The sequence below is a fragment of the Chiloscyllium plagiosum genome, chromosome 9 (assembly GCF_004010195.1).
Source record: "Chiloscyllium plagiosum isolate BGI_BamShark_2017 chromosome 9, ASM401019v2, whole genome shotgun sequence".
Classification (NCBI taxonomy): domain Eukaryota; kingdom Metazoa; phylum Chordata; class Chondrichthyes; order Orectolobiformes; family Hemiscylliidae; genus Chiloscyllium; species Chiloscyllium plagiosum.
Genome location: NC_057718.1, coordinates 87398712 through 87415317, shown reverse-complemented (window position 1 = coordinate 87415317; position 16606 = coordinate 87398712). Strand labels below are relative to the sequence as shown.

Here is a 16606-nt window from a genome sequence, read left to right as displayed (position 1 = left end):
ACCATCTCTTTCCTGCCTGACAGGTACATACATATCAAGGACACGTCGTATCTGTTCCTTGAAAAAGTTCCACATTTCAATGACATCCTTCCCTGACAGCCTATGCTCCCAATTTATGCTCCTCAGATCCTGTCTTGCAACATTGTATTTACCCTTCCCCCAATTGTAAAACCTGCCCTGTTGCACGCACCTATCTCTCTCCATAACCAAGGTGAAAGTCACAGAATTGTGGTCACCATCACCAAAATGCTCACCCACTAACAAGCTCATCACTTGTCCCGGTTCGTTACCAAGTTCCAAATCCAATATGGCCTCCCTCCTGATGACTAACAGCAAATCCAATATGGCCTCCCTCCTGATGACTAACAGTCAGGTGATGTTTTCTTGTTAAACCAGGCAGGTTAATTCTGGTTGGTCAAGGCATTACCCTCCTCTTGAACAGGGGTATAAATTTTTTTTGGTACTTCTTGCAAATTGCCACGATGAGTACAAGACAAACGCTTTGACAAAATTGTGTCTTTATGTAGCAATACTTAAAATTCCATAATTCCTTAATATACAATAATTTAACAGATTCACATGTGATAACGGCATCACTGGCTGTCTGGCATTTATTCCCCATTCCAAGTTGCCCTCACGAAGGCGTTGACAAGCTGCCGCTTGAACCACTCCAGTCCATCTGTTGTATGTAGACCCACAATACCTTTAGGGAGAGAATTTCAGGAAGCTGATGCAATGACAGATAAGAATGGTAAGGTATTTCCAAGTTAGGATGGTGAATGGCTTGGACAGGAACTTGCCAATGATGTTTCCATGTATCCGTTGCCCATTCCTTCGAGACAGAAGTGAACATGGTCTTGGAAGGTGCTATCTAAGGATCTTTGGTGAATTTCTGCAGTGCATCTTGTAAATAGTACAAGCTGTTGCTGAGTGTTGGTGGAGGAGTAACTGGATGTTTTTGGATGAGATGCCATTTCAGCAGGTTGCTGTGTCCTGAATGGTGTCATGTTTGAGTGTTGTTGGAGCTGCATTCATCCAGCCAGGTGGGGGGTATTCCATCACACTCCTGACTTATGCCTTGTAGATGGCAGACAGGCTCTGGGGAGTCAGGGAGTGAGTTATTTGATGCTGTATTCCCAGCATCTGTGATTATGTGGTGAGTCCAGTGAGTTTCTGGTCAATGGTAACCCCAGGATGTCGATAACAGGAGATTCAATGATGGTAACACCAAATGTCATGGTACAGTGATTGGATTGTCTTTTATGGGACATGGTCATTGCCTAGCATGTGTGACTTGAATGTTACTTGCCATTTGTCAGCCCAGGCCTGGACATTATCCAGAACTTGCTGCATTTGAACATGGATTGTTTCAGTAGCTGAGGAGTAACAAATGGTATTGTACATTGTGCAATCATTGGTGAACATCCGTACTTCTAACTTTATGGAGGTACAGTCATTGATGAAGCAGCTGAAGATGGTTGGGCTTAGGACACTACCTTGAGGACATTCTGCAGAGATGTCCTACAGCAGAGCTGATTGACCTCTAACAAGCACAGCCACATTCCTACGTACCAAATATAATTCTAACCAGCAAAGTTTGTCCCATTACCCATCGATTCTAGTTTTGTTAGGGATCCCTAATGTCACGTGCAGTCGAGTGCAGTCTTGATGACAAGGGCTATCATTCTCAACTCACCTCTGGAATTCAATGATATTAAGTGTAGGGGAACAGACGGACCTTTTATAGTGCCCATTCAAGTTTAAAGGTAGGAGGACAGATGTATATGATGGTTAAGAACATAATTAAAGGTACTAATCTTTAATCACGAAGGTTAAAAGAAACAAGAAAACATTGGATATATGAAGTGGTCGTGAGAAGAACTTTATGGGGAAGTAACAATCTAGTGGTGTTATTGCCAGACTGCTAATTCAGAGATCCAGCTAATATTTTGGGAACCCAGGTTCAAATCCTGTCATGGCAGATGATGGAATTTGAATTCAATTAAAAAAAGGAAATCTGGAATTAAGAGTCTAACGGAGACCATGGATTCACTGTTGATTGTCAGAAAAACCCATCTGGTTCACAAATGTCTTTTAGGGAAGGAATCTACCATCCTGACTGGGGTCTGGTCTACATGTGACTCCAGACCAGCAGCAATGTGGTTGACTCTTAACTGCTGGGTGATTTGGGATGGGCAATAAATGTTGGCTTGACCAGTGATGCCCTCATCCCCTGAATAAAAAAAACTATATAAAACACTAAGTCACATGGAGAGAACTGTGTATGGTTCTGAGCACTACATGACAAGGAGAATGTAATTACACAAGAAAAGATACAAGGGTCTTGTCAGATGTGTATAATCTTAGCTATGAAGAAAGGCTACATTGGCTGGTGTCCTGTTCTTTGGAACAAAGTAGGCTGAGGGGTGATTTAATTAAGGTGCGAAAAATTATGAGGTGCCTAAGTACAGTGGACAGGAAGAACTATATGAGTACTTGTATGGGTAGAGCTGAGAAAGACCAAGGGCAAAAATATTAGTGGGGCTGTATATAAACTCCCATACTGCAATGATAATTTTGGGAAAGACGTTAAACATAAAATTAGAGAGGCATGCAACAAAGAAACATTTGCAATAATGGTTAACTTCAAATCAGCATATAGAGATTAGCAAATCAAATTAGTAAGAATAATTATTCCTGGATCATATACAAGATGGTTTTCTGGACTAATTTGCTGAGGAACCAACTGGAAAACAAGCCATCCTATACTGGGTATCATGTCATGAGAAAGGAGTAGTTGGCAATCGAGCTGTGCAAGGTCCCTTTACGATGAGTGACCATAATATGATAGAATTCATCAAGATAAAGAGTAACATAGCTGATTTAGAGACTTGGATCTGAATCTAAATGAAGGAAATTACAATGGTATGAGGAATGCACTAGCTATGATGAATTGGGGAACATTACTTAAAGGGAAGACAGTGGAGAGGCAACTGCTATGTTCAAAGAGCCCATGGGTGAACCGAAACAATTGCTCATTCCTAGCTGACACAAAAGTAAAATGAGAAAGGTAGCCACACCACAGCTTACAAGGGAAATTGAAGTTAGCATTAGATCCAAGGAGAGGCATACAAATTTATGAGGAAAACAAAGGTTAGAAAAACAGGATTAGTTTAGAATTCAGCAAAGGAGCACCAACGGATGGACTAATCATGGAATAGAATCCCTAGTGTGAAAACATGCCCTTCAGCCCAACAAGTCCACACTGATCTTCTGAACAGTAACCCATCCAGACCTATACCCCTACCGTATATTTTACCCCTGACTAATGCATCTAACCTACACACCCATGAACACTTTGGGCAATTTAGCATGGCCAATTAAAGTAACCTGCACATCTTTTGGATTGTGGGGGGAAACCGGAGCACCCAGAGGAAACCCACACAGACACGGGGAGAATGTACAAACTCTACAGACAGTCGCAGAGGCTGGATTCGAGCACAGTTCCTGCCTCTGTGAGGCAGCAGTGCTAACCACTGAGCCACCGTGCTGCCCTTAAGAAAGGGAGAATAGAGTAAGCCAGACTGCAGGGAACATTTTTAAAAAGTGTCTACAGATGTGTGAACACAAAAGAAGATAGTGAAGACAAATGTAGGTTCCTTACAGTCAGAAACAAGGGAATTATAATGGGGAACAAAGAAATGGCTAACTAAATATATACTTTGGTTATGTTCACAAATGAGGACACAAATAACGTATCAGAAATATTGGGGGACACCGGGTTCAGTGAAAGAAATCAGTATTAGTAGGGAAACAGCATTGGAGAAATTGAGGAGACTGAAGGCTGAAAAATCTCCAGGCTATACCCTGGTAAGTTGTACCCCGGGGTACTTAAGGAAGACACCCTGGAGATAGCAGAAGCGTTGGTGGCCATCTTTCAAGATTTTACAGATTCTGGGACAGTTCCTTCAAATTGGAAGATAGCTAATGTAATCCCTCTACTTCCAGTGAGAAAACTGGAAATTGTAGACCAAATCAGCCTGCTGTAAAGAGTGGGAAAAATGCTTAAGTCCACTAGAAAAGATTTCTCAACGTTTGGAAAAGTGACAGACAGAAAGGGAAATCATGCTTGACAAATCTACTGGAATTTCATGAGGATGTCACTAGTAGAGTTGATGAGGGGGGGGGGGGGGTCAGTGGATGTGGTCTATTTGGACTTTCAGAAGGCTTTTGACAAAATCTCAGAGTAACACACAAAATTAAAGGGATTGGGGTGCTGTACGATGATGGGTAAAAAGATTGGTTGGCAGACAGGAAACAAAACAGAAATAATAGGTATTTTTCCAAATAGCAGGCAGTGGCTAGTGTGGTACAGCAGGAATCAGTCTAATGATCCCAGCTTTTCACAATATATATTAATGATTTGGTTCATTGAACTATTATCTCCAGGTGACACAAAGCTGGGTGTGAGAGAGAGCAGGATGCGGAGACACTTTAGTATGGTTTGGACAAGCTGAGAGAGTGAGCAAGTGGCTAGTGTGGTACAGCAGGAATCAGTCTAATGATCCCAGCTTTTCACAATATATATTAATGATTTGGTTCATTGAACTATTATCTCCAGGTGACACAAAGCTGGTGTGAGAGAGAGCAGGATGCAGAGACACTTTAGTATGGTTTGGACAAGCTGAGAGAGTGAGCAAATGCTGAGCAGATGCAGTATAATGTGGATAAATGAAACACATTTGGAAGCAAAAGCAGGAAGGCAGATTATTAGTTAAATGGCTACAAATTGAAAGAGGGGAAATGTGCAATGAAGCCTGGGTGTCCAAGTAACCTGGTGCTAAACGTAGGTTGGAGTTGCACCGGATGGTGAAGGCAGAAAATAGTACGTTGGTCTTCATAGTGAGAGGATTCAAGAACAGGAACAGTGACATCTTGCTGCCATTTTACAGGATGGCTTGGCAAGAACACACCTAAAATAGTGAGTGCAGTTTTGATCTCCTTATCTGAGAATGGAAGTCCTTGCTCAAGAAGTAGGGCAGCAAAAGTTTACCAAACAGATAGCAGGATGGGCATATGTGGAGAGGTTGAATCTGTTATTAAATTCACTGGAGCTCAGAAGAATGGGGTAGGGGGAGGAATGTCATAGAAACCTATAAAATTCTGAAAGAGCAACAGAGGGAATATGCAGGAAGAATGTTCCCGATGATGGGGGGATTCCAGAACCAAGGATCAGAGAATAAGGGTACGAGGAAAAGCATTTAGGACTGAGATGAGAAGTTCCTCCACCCAGAGAAAGTAGTGAGCAAAAGGATTCGAGGTCAAAAGATCATATATTTTCAAGGAGGAGTTGGCTATAACAATTATGGCTAAAGGAATTAAAGTTTATAGCAGGAACAGGCTATTGAGTTGAATGATCAACCACAATCATATTGAATAGCGGAGCAGGGTCAACATTCTTGCTTACATTTAAGTCACTTGGTTATCCACCCGAAATGCTTCCACCTACAAGGCTATAGGCCTGACCTGAAAAATGGGATTAGGCCAGATAGTTTTTCTTTAGTTAGAACAGGTGCACTAGACCAAATGTCTATCTTCTGTGTTCCATATTTTTGTGCTTTTACGTCAAAGACTGTAAGACCACACAAACAAGTTCATACCTACCATGTGGTGTAATAATTTGTGCAGGTTTGATGGGAGATTTTACATTCCAGATAGTAAGGCTACCATCTGAATGGCTGCAAACAAACTGTTTTCCTTCATGATGCCAAGCCACGGAATGAATAGCCTGCAAAATAGAAAGTTTGTATGACAAGTGCTGCAATACTATTACTAAGAATTTATCCTGATAATGACCATAATTATCAGCACCAAAGTTCACATTAGCTTGGCTCAAAATGGAATACTGAAGAACAATTAAATGCTAACAATATAAACGTTAGAGTCTTCAATACCATAAGCCGATAGAACAACAGGTAAACAGCTAGGAACAGAAAAACCATCTTCCTTAGTACACCTCCTTTGTTTCATCCCATTTTCAAATCTCCATCATTTGACCTAATAATTTTAGCACTTTAAGCAACTTCACATTCCCTTAGCCCTGCCATTGACAGATGTGCCGTCAGCAATCTAAATCAATTTGTCCCTCTTCTCCTTATGAAATGCCTGCAACAGTAAAATCATATCAAATTTAATCTCGGGGACTGACCCTCAAATCTGTGTTAAGCAGTGTTGTGATAGCCCAACATGACATCATTTGTTTACAAATGTAGTCTACATGAAGTACAATGAAAAACTAATTTGTTCATACATCATAATGGCCTGTCCTTTTACAGTAAAATGCACTGAAAAAAAAAGAGATAGCTCTGGGTCGGCTCAGTAATCTTGTTCTGCTCACTGTGCTGCCTTTAGAATAGTGTGAAACAGACTGCCATTTTATTAAGACAGTCAAAATGCATTTAGCTCATTTTTGTGTTGAAATGAGAACTCAGGGAGGAACTTTTCCCCTTTTGCAGCTTCAGCTAAGGAAATAGTCTGGGCATTCAAACATTTTAGGATCATTAGGGCGAAGACCTTCCTTTTATTCTTTTGATATTAATCTTGTCCACTTGCTTGATTCACATCTCAAAACTTCAGGAGGCCTTCCAAGCAATCTGGTATGCCTCATGTTGTGTGGGTAGTGTCTTAACATTCACAAAGCAATCTTAGCTTCTTGGACTTTAACACACAAAACAGCAGCTTTTTGCTGGTCATTCATGTTAGCACAGACCAAAACATGTAACATTCCATCTTTACACATTGCAGATAGGCAAAAGACAGTAAAACAGTCAGATTTCATCCATGGTGCTTAATCATTCAGGATATGGGCAAGACCATTTTGTAGGTATTGCTGCAGGCTTGCCCTGTAATTTCACACTCTAGCATAGACTAATTCTGGTCCAATTGGTTGGTATGTTCATATGACAAGTATGCCCAAGTTTGGTTAACCTAGAGTCAGCAGTTCAAAACTTCAGTTTAGCACGAGTATCCTTCTACTGGATTTCTTAATTTGCCAAGAGGAATGGCCAGACGTTTTGCAATAACTAGAGTTTTGGATTATCCCAGTTTGATGTTTCACAATTGCAGTGTGTGTCAATAAGGCTATGCAAACACAGATTATTGTGTAGAGGTACATATGAACCAACATATGAACAGGGAACAACAGTACAGACTGGAGCACTGGAAAAGCACAGCAGGTCAAGCAGCATCCGAGGAGCAGGAGAATCGACATTTCGGGCGAGAGCCCTTCATGGATTGAGGTTTGTGAGCAGAGGGGATGCAGAGATAAATGGGAGTGCGGTGGGGCTGGGTGACAAGGTAGCTTAGAGTGTGATAGGTAGATGGAGGTGGGAGTAATGGTGATAGGTTGGAGAGGAGAGTGGGAACGAAGATGGACAGGTAGGACAGGTCATGAGGGCGATGCCGAGTTCGAAGATTGGAACTGGGATAAGGTGGGGGGGGGGGGGGGGTGGTTGGGGGTGGAAAAAGAGGGGAAAATGAGGAGACTGATGAAATCCACATCGATGCCATGTGATTGGTGAAACTCACACCAATTGCAAGGCATCAAAGTGAATTTCACCAGTTTCCTCATTTCCCCTCCCCCCACCTTATCCCAATTCTAACTTGGCACCACCCTCATGACCTGTCCTACCTGTCCATCTTCGTTCCCACACTCCTCTCTGACTCATCACCATTACCCCCACCTCAGTCTACCTATCGCATTCTCAGTTACCTTCCTCCCAGTTCACAAGCCTCATTCCTGATGAAGGGCTCTTGCCCGAAACGTCGATTCTCCTGCTCCTCAGATGCTGCCTGACCTGCTGTGCTTTTCCAGCACCACACTCGACTCTGATCTCCAATACATGCAGTCCTCACTTTCTCCAAGGAAGAATAGACCAATCAGCCCTTCGAGCCCATGATTCAATAAGACTAGTGTTGATATGATTTTATCAATTCTATATCGCTGCATATCCCAATAATCTTCCAGCCTCTTGGTACTGAAGGACCGAAACACGTCTGCCTTAAAAATATTTAAAGATTCTACATCCATAGCTTTTTTGAGGAATTCCATAGTCTCACATTCCTAAGGAGAAATGCTTTCTCATCTATATCGTAAATGGCTGACTTTTTTTTTAAATATGACCCCCTATTTCTAGATTCTCCCACATGAGGGAACATCTTTTTGACATTCATTCAGTCAACTCAGGATCTTACAAGTTTCAATTAAGTTAGCTCTCACTCTTCTGAACTCCAGGCATACAGGGAAAGTCTGTCTAGCTTTCCCAAGGCAATCCGCTCATTCGAGGTTATTTGTCTAGTAAACCTTATGAACTGCTTCTAATGCATCAACATTATTCCATAAGTACAATGACCAGTACCACACACAGAACTCCAAATGCAGTTTCACCAATGCATGTATAATTGACACACAACCTCCCTACTCTTGCATTCAATTCCCCCATAATAGACCTTAATATTCAATTATCTTTCCTGGTTATTTGCTGTACCTGCATATTAACCAGCTGTGATTCATGCATTTGACACTCAGATCCTCTCACTATTCAGATATATAAATGCTTAATCTTTCAGTCAAAAATGAACAATTTTACACTTTGCCACATTTTACTTCCATTGTACTTCATTTGCCAGTAGGTTTGTAGACTCATAGCTTCTTCAAAAATCACTTCCCTTCGTACCTTGGCATCATCAACAAATTACTTCAGTCCCTTCAACAAAATCATTTATATGAACTGTAAAGAGTTGAAGCTTAAGCATCAACCCTTGAGATACATCACTTGAGATATCCAACTAGATTGAAAAAGACTCATTTATTCCTCTCCACTTCCTGTTACCCAGCCAATCATCATTCCACGCAAATATATTATCCCATGCACTCTGAGCTTTTTTATTTCTACGATATCCTTTGATATGGCACCTTATCAAATGCCTTATAGATATCCAAGTATAATACCAGTTCTCCTTTATCTATAGCACAAGTTACCTCTTCAAAGAACTCCAAATCAGTTATGATGTGAAGGAGCCTGTGTTGGACCAGGGTGGACAAAGTTAAAAAGCACACAACACCTAAAGAGCAGCGCTCTGAAAGCTGGTACTCTCAAATAAACCTGCTGGACTATAATCTGGTGTCGTGTGATTTTTTTAAACTTTGTCCAAATTAGTTGGAACATGACAAAACAATGTTATCTCTACCTGATTATCCTGAACTTCTCTAAATGTCTTTAATAATAAGACAAGTAGCAAGTAGTTTCCTGCTTTCTGCCTCTCTCCCTTTTTGAACGTCAGAGTTATATTAGCTATTTTCCAATCTAAAGGCATATTCCCTGAATCAAATTAGTTTTGTTAAATTAAAACCAAAGCATCAACCAACTCTCAGACTACTTTTAAAAAAAAAAGACACTTGGATAAAATCCACCAGGACCTGGACTTGATTTGGGGGGGGGGAGACTTGTCAACTCAGATACAAAATTTAGTCGGATGCACTTCCCCGATTATTGTCTCGAGTTGCCCCTTCCCAAACAATTACTGGTTTGTAGCTATTTCCAGGATTCTACCATAGAGTCAGAGATCTATAGCAAAGAGAAAGGTCCTTTGGCCTACCATGTCTGCGCCAGTCAAAAACAAGCACCAAACGACTCGAATCCCATTTTCCAGCACCTGGCCCAAAGCCTTGAATTCCTTGGTTTGGCTGCTCACATTTTGGTAAGTACATGCAATTCTGGTTTCCCCCCTGTTGGAAGGCCATAGGACATTGGCCTAATTCTTGCTTCTTTCAGCCAATCGAGTCTGCTCCACCATTAATTTATGGCTTCTAAGTTTTTCAACCCCATTCTCCCAGAGACCCTTGGTACCCAAGAACCCATCTATCACAGTCTTAAATATACTCAATGACCTGGCCTCCACAGTCTTCTGTGGCAATGAATTCCACAGGTTCACCACTCTGAAGAAATTTTTCCTTATTTCCATTAAAAAAAGGTCTTTTACTCAAAGGCTGTGCCCTTGAGTCCTAGCCTCACCTACTAATGGAGGCATCTTTCAAACATCTAATCTGTCCAGGTCATTCAGTATTCTAAGTTTCAGTTAGATTCCTCCTCATCCTTCTAAACTCGACTGAGTATCAAACCAGAGTCTTTAAAAATTCCTCATATGTAAAATTTTTCATTCCTGGGACCATTCGCCTGAACCTCATCTGAACATGCTCCAGGGCCAGTACATCCCTCCTGGAGATATGGGGCCCAAAACTGCACACAATACTCCAAATGTGGTCTGACCAGAGCTTTATAGAGCCTCAGAAGTACACTCCTGTTTTTTTTTTAATATTTAGTCCTCTCAAAATAAATGCCACCAGTGCATTTGCCTTCCTAACTACTGACTCAACCTGTAAGTTTACCATGAGAGAATTCTGGACTAGAGCTCTCAAGTCTATCTGCACTTCAGAAAGGATGTTGTGAAACTTGAAAGGGCTCAGAAAAGATTTACAAAGCTGTTGCCAGGGGTGGAGTATTTGAGTTATAGGGAGAGGCTGAATCGGCTGGGGCTATTTCCCCTTAGCTTCAGAGGCTGAGGGGGGACCTTAGAGCTTTATAAAATTATGAGAGGAATGGATAGGGTGAATATTCAAGTTCTTTTCCCTGGGGTGGAGAGTCCAGAACTAGAGGGCATTGATTTAATGGGAGAGGGGAAAGATATAAAAGAAACCTAAGGAGCAATGTTTTCATGCAGAGGATGTGTGGGGAATGAATTGCCAAAGGAAGTGGAGGAGGCTGGTACAATTACTACATTCAACAGGCATCTAGATGGGTATATGAGTAGGAAGGGCTTAGAAGGATATATGAACTAAATGGGACTAGATTAGTTTAGGATGTCTGGTTGGCATGTACAAGTTGGACTGAGGGGTCTGTTTCTACGCTGCACATCTCTTGGACTCTAAATATTTAAAATGTTTTGAGAGTTTCTGCCTCTACCACCCTTACAGGCAATGAATTACAGATCTCCACCACCCATGTTAAAAAGATTTTTCCTTATATCTCCCTTGAAATTTGTGCCCCTTACCATATGCCCCCAGTCAATGATCCCTCCATCAAAGAGGGAAGTTTCTTCCTGTCAATTTTATACATCTCAATTCCCTCTCAGGAAAATAAACCCCAGTCTGGTCAATTTCTCTTCATAACTGAAACTGTCCAACCCAGATGTTCTGGTTAATCTCCTCTGCATCCTATAACTTGGAATCCAGAACTGCACACAATATTCTAGCTCTGGCCTAACCAAAGTTTTATACAATTCCAGCATAAACTCCCTGTTCTAAACTTTATGCCTCTTCATGTCCTCCATAAAATCTGGATCCTCTTCAGTGAAGACTGACGAAATATCTATTCCAATTTTCTGTCATCTTTTATCCTCAATTATTAATTCCCCAGATTCATTTTCCAGAGGACCACAGAGTCATAGAAATGTACAGCATGTAAACAGACCCTTCAGTTTAAATCATCCATGCCAACGAAATATCCTAAATTCATCTAGATCCTTCTGTCAGCATGTGGCCCATATCCCTCTAAACCCTCCATTCATATACCTATCCAGATGCCTGTTAAATATTGTGATTATACCAGCCTCCACCACGTTCCCCTGGCATCCAAACAAGCACCTCCCTTTGTGAAAAAGTTGCCCCATTAGGTCCCTTTTAAATTTTTCCCCTCTCACCATAAACTTATGCCCTCTAGTTCTGGACTCCCCCACTCCAGGGAAAAGACCTTGTCTATTTACCCTATCCATTATCCTCTATCAGGTCATTCCTCAGCCTCTGATATTTTAGGGAGAATAGCCCCAGCCTATTCAGCCTCTCCCTATAGTTCAAGCACTCCAGCCCTGGCAACATCCTTGTAAATCTTTCTGACCCCTTTCAAGTTTCACAACATCCTTCCAATAGGAAGACCAGAATTGCACACAGTACTAACCAATGTCCCATACAAACGCAACATGACCTCCAACTCCTATATTCAATGCACTGACCAATAAAGACAAGCATACCAAATGCTGCCTTCACTATCTGGCCTGCGACTCCACTTTCAAGGAACTATGAACCTGCACTCCAAGGTGTCTTTGTTCAGCAACACTCCCTAGGACCTTACCATTGTGTATAAGTCCTTCCTTGATTCGCCTTTTCAAATGCAGCACCACATATTTATCTAAATTAAACTGCATCTGCCACTCCTTGGCCTTGGCCCATCTGATCAAGATCCCGTTGTACTCTGGAGGTAACCACCTTCCCTGTCCATTACACTTCCAATTTTGATGTCACCTGCAAACTTACTAACTACACCTCCCATGTTCACATCCAAATTATTTATATAAATGATGAAAAAAAAGTGGACCAGCACCGATCCCTGTGGTCACAGGCCACCAGTGTGAAAAGCAATCCCCACCTTTGAGCCAGTTATGTATCCAAATGGCTACTTCTCCCAGTGTTCCATGTCATCTAATCTTGCTAGCCAGTCTAGCATGAGGAATCTTGTCGAACGCTTTACTGAAATCCATATTGATTATGCCCACTATTCTGCCCACATCAATCCTTTTTATTATTTCAAAAAATTCAATCAGGTTAGCGAGACACTATTTCCCACACACAGTCCTTAGCTTTCTAAATTCACGTAACTCTTAAATATCTGAACATTGTATCTATTTGTATACTTTTGACTAACTTTCTCTCACACTTCAATTTTTCCCTCATTATTCACTTCCGCGTAGTTCTTGGCTATATTTTATTCCATCAAATCTTCTGATCTACCACCTACCTTTACACAATTATATGTCTGAGTTCGATACAATCTTTGATTTTTGTGAAACTTAACCAAAACGTCATTCAAGTACAGTGCGTTAGGTTTTGTCCTTTATTACTTTGTAACCTCTTACCGTATCTGATTTGCTTTTAGATCTCCATTCCCTGTCCCTCCCTGTCATTGTCTGTTTAGCATTTCCCACATTAACTTCTTCCTCTGTTGGATTTTCCCCACTCATTGACCACAACTTCCCACATTTGGACTGGTGCCCCCACCATTTTGTTTAAAACCTGCTCGACTTCCTTAATTGCGTGATTCACAACAATACCAGTCCCAGTATGGTTCAGGTGTAGATCATTGCAACAGTTAAGATCCCATTTCTCCAGCAATAGTGCCAGTGCCCCATGAACTGGAACCTACTTATCTCACACCAGCCTCAGTCATGCAAGTATTTTTCTAACCTTGTTTACACTGTACCAACTTTCATGTGGCTCAGGTTAATCCAGAAACCTTTGAAATTCTGTTTCTTAATTTGGTGCCTAGCTGCTCACATTGGCTATGCAGAATCTCTTTCCTCATGCTATCTCATTGGTAGACCACAACTGTATCTTCCCCCTCCCATTGCAAGTTCCTCTCCAGACCAGATAGGATGTTCACAACCTCGGCATCGTGCAGACAACACAACTGCCTGGAGACACACTCTTTGTTGGCAACAGTGTCAATCTCCAAGACTATGCTGTCCCTACTACGACTGCATTCCTTTTGGCTCATGCTTCCTGTATCACAATGCCATGGACATTTAGCTCATCCACCCCACAAAGCACAGGCCTGCAAGACAAAGCTTCATTGTACATGGATGACATCACTCATCTGCTCAGAACAGCTGTTAATGCGTAAACCCTTGAACATCTGAGCCAAGTTCAAACTGACCTTGGCACCCAAAGTAAATTGAGGCAAAAGTAAGGCCGTGTCCTTTATGAATTAGTGCAAGGGATCCTTTGTTGCTTTCGTTGTTGGGCCGCATTACCTGGAGGTGCTAGGAATAGGACTTGGAAAGGTCAGGGCATGCACAAAATCTTGGAAGGAGTATATTGCCAAAGTGAGGCAGAAACTGGGATTATGAGAGCACTGCACCCTCTTCATTGCTAAAGAAGCTGCCATCAGGTGTGAGGTACTTTTGGTGGTCTATTGCCTGTGTCTGCATCTTTGCGGTCACCCAAGCCATTGTCCACTTCAAGAGATCAAGGATGGATCATGCCCACAAGGGTGGCAGATGCATAGCTGTGGAGTGGGAGGAGAGCGCGCGAGACAGCGCCATACTCAAATGGTGCCTTTTGCGTATGGCTGCATCAAGACGTTCGTAGATCCTCGGCAGCAAACACCAAGTCTCACGGTGTACTGAGGTTCTACCTGAAACTGATATTGTAAAGGATGGGTCTAGCCTCGTTGCCACAGAACCCCAAGTATTGGACCGTTCTGTATCACCTGACCGTCATGGAAAGATCTCAAGTGAAAACACCTTTGACAGCAAAACCATCTGGAAGTGGTCAGCATATAACACCATCGAGAACCTGTGAGAAAAGGAGGGGAATGGATCGCTGAGCAGATTGTCAAAGTAATTTGGCAGAATGCCCCATCACCAGAACTTTCCAACAAGCATCAAGACATACCTTGGCTTGTGGTGTGAAGGGCACTGCCCCTCAGTGGAGGACAGGGAGCCCTATAACTGTTGTGGGAGGGAAGAAATTGGATGAGGGCCCAAGTGCAAGAGATGGATTGGACACGGCTCAGGGCTTGGTGAACTATTGTGGCTCAAGCCTTGGTTGAGGTGGCTGCTTTTAGTGGGGTGGCATCATTGGAACAGTTGTGACAGAGACAAACATATTGGGAGGAACCTAATTAACAACTACAACCAAAAGCCTAATACTTTTTGATCATAACCCCCTACACTCAAACGGAGTGTTAAGGGATAAAAGTTTTAAAAAATGAAACAATTTTCCAGTTCAATGAACAACTTTCAGTGACTGATCACAGGCCTTCATGAAATCCTTGGAGAATGCGCTGTCCACAGGCAAGGAGGACTGTACATCATTCTGGAATTCTAAAGTCTCTGGTTAATGTAAACAGTTTCAGCAGACTTTAAGAAATGACTCTTAAGGTAGCCAAATGCCTCGTCATCTAATTAGTGATGCACATGAATGGATTTACGAGATTACCACTGTCCCTACCTACTATCTAGCGAAACCACAGCCAAGGGAACGGGCTTGGCAGAATTAGCGGGGAAAGACGACCCTGTTGAGCTTAACTCTCGTCTGGCACTGTAAAGAGACATGAGAGGTGTAGAATAAGTGGGAGGCTTTGGCCGCCGGTGAAATACCACTACTCTTATCGTTTTTTCACTTACCTGGTGAGGCGAACCCGGAGGGGCTCTCGCTTCTGGTCGGAAGCGCCCGGGCGGCCGGGTGCGACCCGCTCCAGGGACAGTGGGAGGTGGGGAGTTTGACTGGGGCGGTACACCTGTCACACCGTAACGCAGGTGTCCTCAGGCGAGCTCAGGGAGGACAGAAACCTCCCGTGGAGCAGAAGGGCAAAAGTTCGCTTGATCTTGATTTTCAGTATGAGTACAGACCGTGAAAGCGGGGCCTCACGATTCTTCTGACCTTTTGGGTTTTAAGCAGGAGGTGTCAGAAAAGTTACCACAGGGATAACTGGCTTGTGGTGGCCAAGCATTCATAGCGACGTCGCTTTTTGATCCTTCGATGTCGGCTCTTCCTATCATTGTGAAGCAGAATTCACCAAGCGTTGGATTGTTCACCCACTAATAGGGAACGTGAGCTGGGTTTAGACCGTCGTGAGACAGGTTAGTTTTACGCTACTGATGTTGTGTTGTTGCAGTAGTAATCGTGTTCAGTACGAGAGGAACCGCAGATTCAGACATTTGGTGTATGTGCTTGGCTGAGGAGCCAACGGTGCGAAGCTACCATCTGTGTGATTATGACTGAACGCCTCTAAGTCAGAATCCTGCCTAAATGTAACGATACCCTAGCACCATGGATCACCGGTTGGCCTAGGATAACAGACTCCGGTCAGTGCGTATCGCCATTCGATTCTGGTCTGGAGTGCAGCCGTATGGGCGCCGCCTCTCTCCTTTACTTGCACCTCATGTTCATGGGAAACCTGGTGCTAAATCATTCGTAGACGACCTGATTCTGGCTCAGGATTTCCTAAGTAGCAGAGCAGCTACCTTGCTGCGATCTATTGAAAGTCATCGCTCGAGCCAACCTTTTGTAAATAAATTCTTCAAATTCTTTAAAAATAAAAAAAATAGAGGGGGCATAGCTTTAAATTAAGGGGTGGTAGGTATAGGACAGATGTTAGGGGTAGATTCTTTACTCAGCGAGTCGTGAGTTCATGGAATGCCCTGCCAGTAGCAGTGGTGGACTCTCCCTCTTTAAGGGCATTTAAACGGGCATTGGATAGGCATATGGAGGATAGTGGGCTAGTGTAGGTTAGGTGGGCTTGGATCGGCGCAACATCGAGGGCCAAAGGGCCTGTACTGCGCTGTATTTTTCTATGTTCTATGTTCTAAATCTTTACTTACTTAAAGACGAGGATATGTTTCTCTCATAGGCCTCAACAATTTGATAACTGGAGAGAAACTACAGGGAGCACAAAACCAAGCAGCACCATCTTCAGACTCTCCTGCCAAACCCAGACAGAACCAGTTCTCCCTTGATTGACCAGTTTAATATCCAACCAGCTGCCAGCTCAGA

At 42.7% G+C, this 16606-nt stretch overlaps 1 protein-coding gene across 6 annotated transcripts in view; it reads right to left on the bottom strand.

Moving 5' to 3' along the window:
- stxbp5a (syntaxin binding protein 5a (tomosyn)) overlaps positions 1-16606 on the bottom strand; it is a 236745-nt gene that overhangs the window by 113626 nt on the left and 106513 nt on the right. For all 6 annotated transcript variants that reach the window (XM_043696459.1, XM_043696460.1, XM_043696462.1 and 3 more), the window contains exon 8: positions 5665-5788. In XM_043696459.1, the coding sequence (XP_043552394.1) occupies positions 5665-5788 (124 nt within the window). The remainder of the gene's footprint in view (positions 1-5664; positions 5789-16606) is intronic.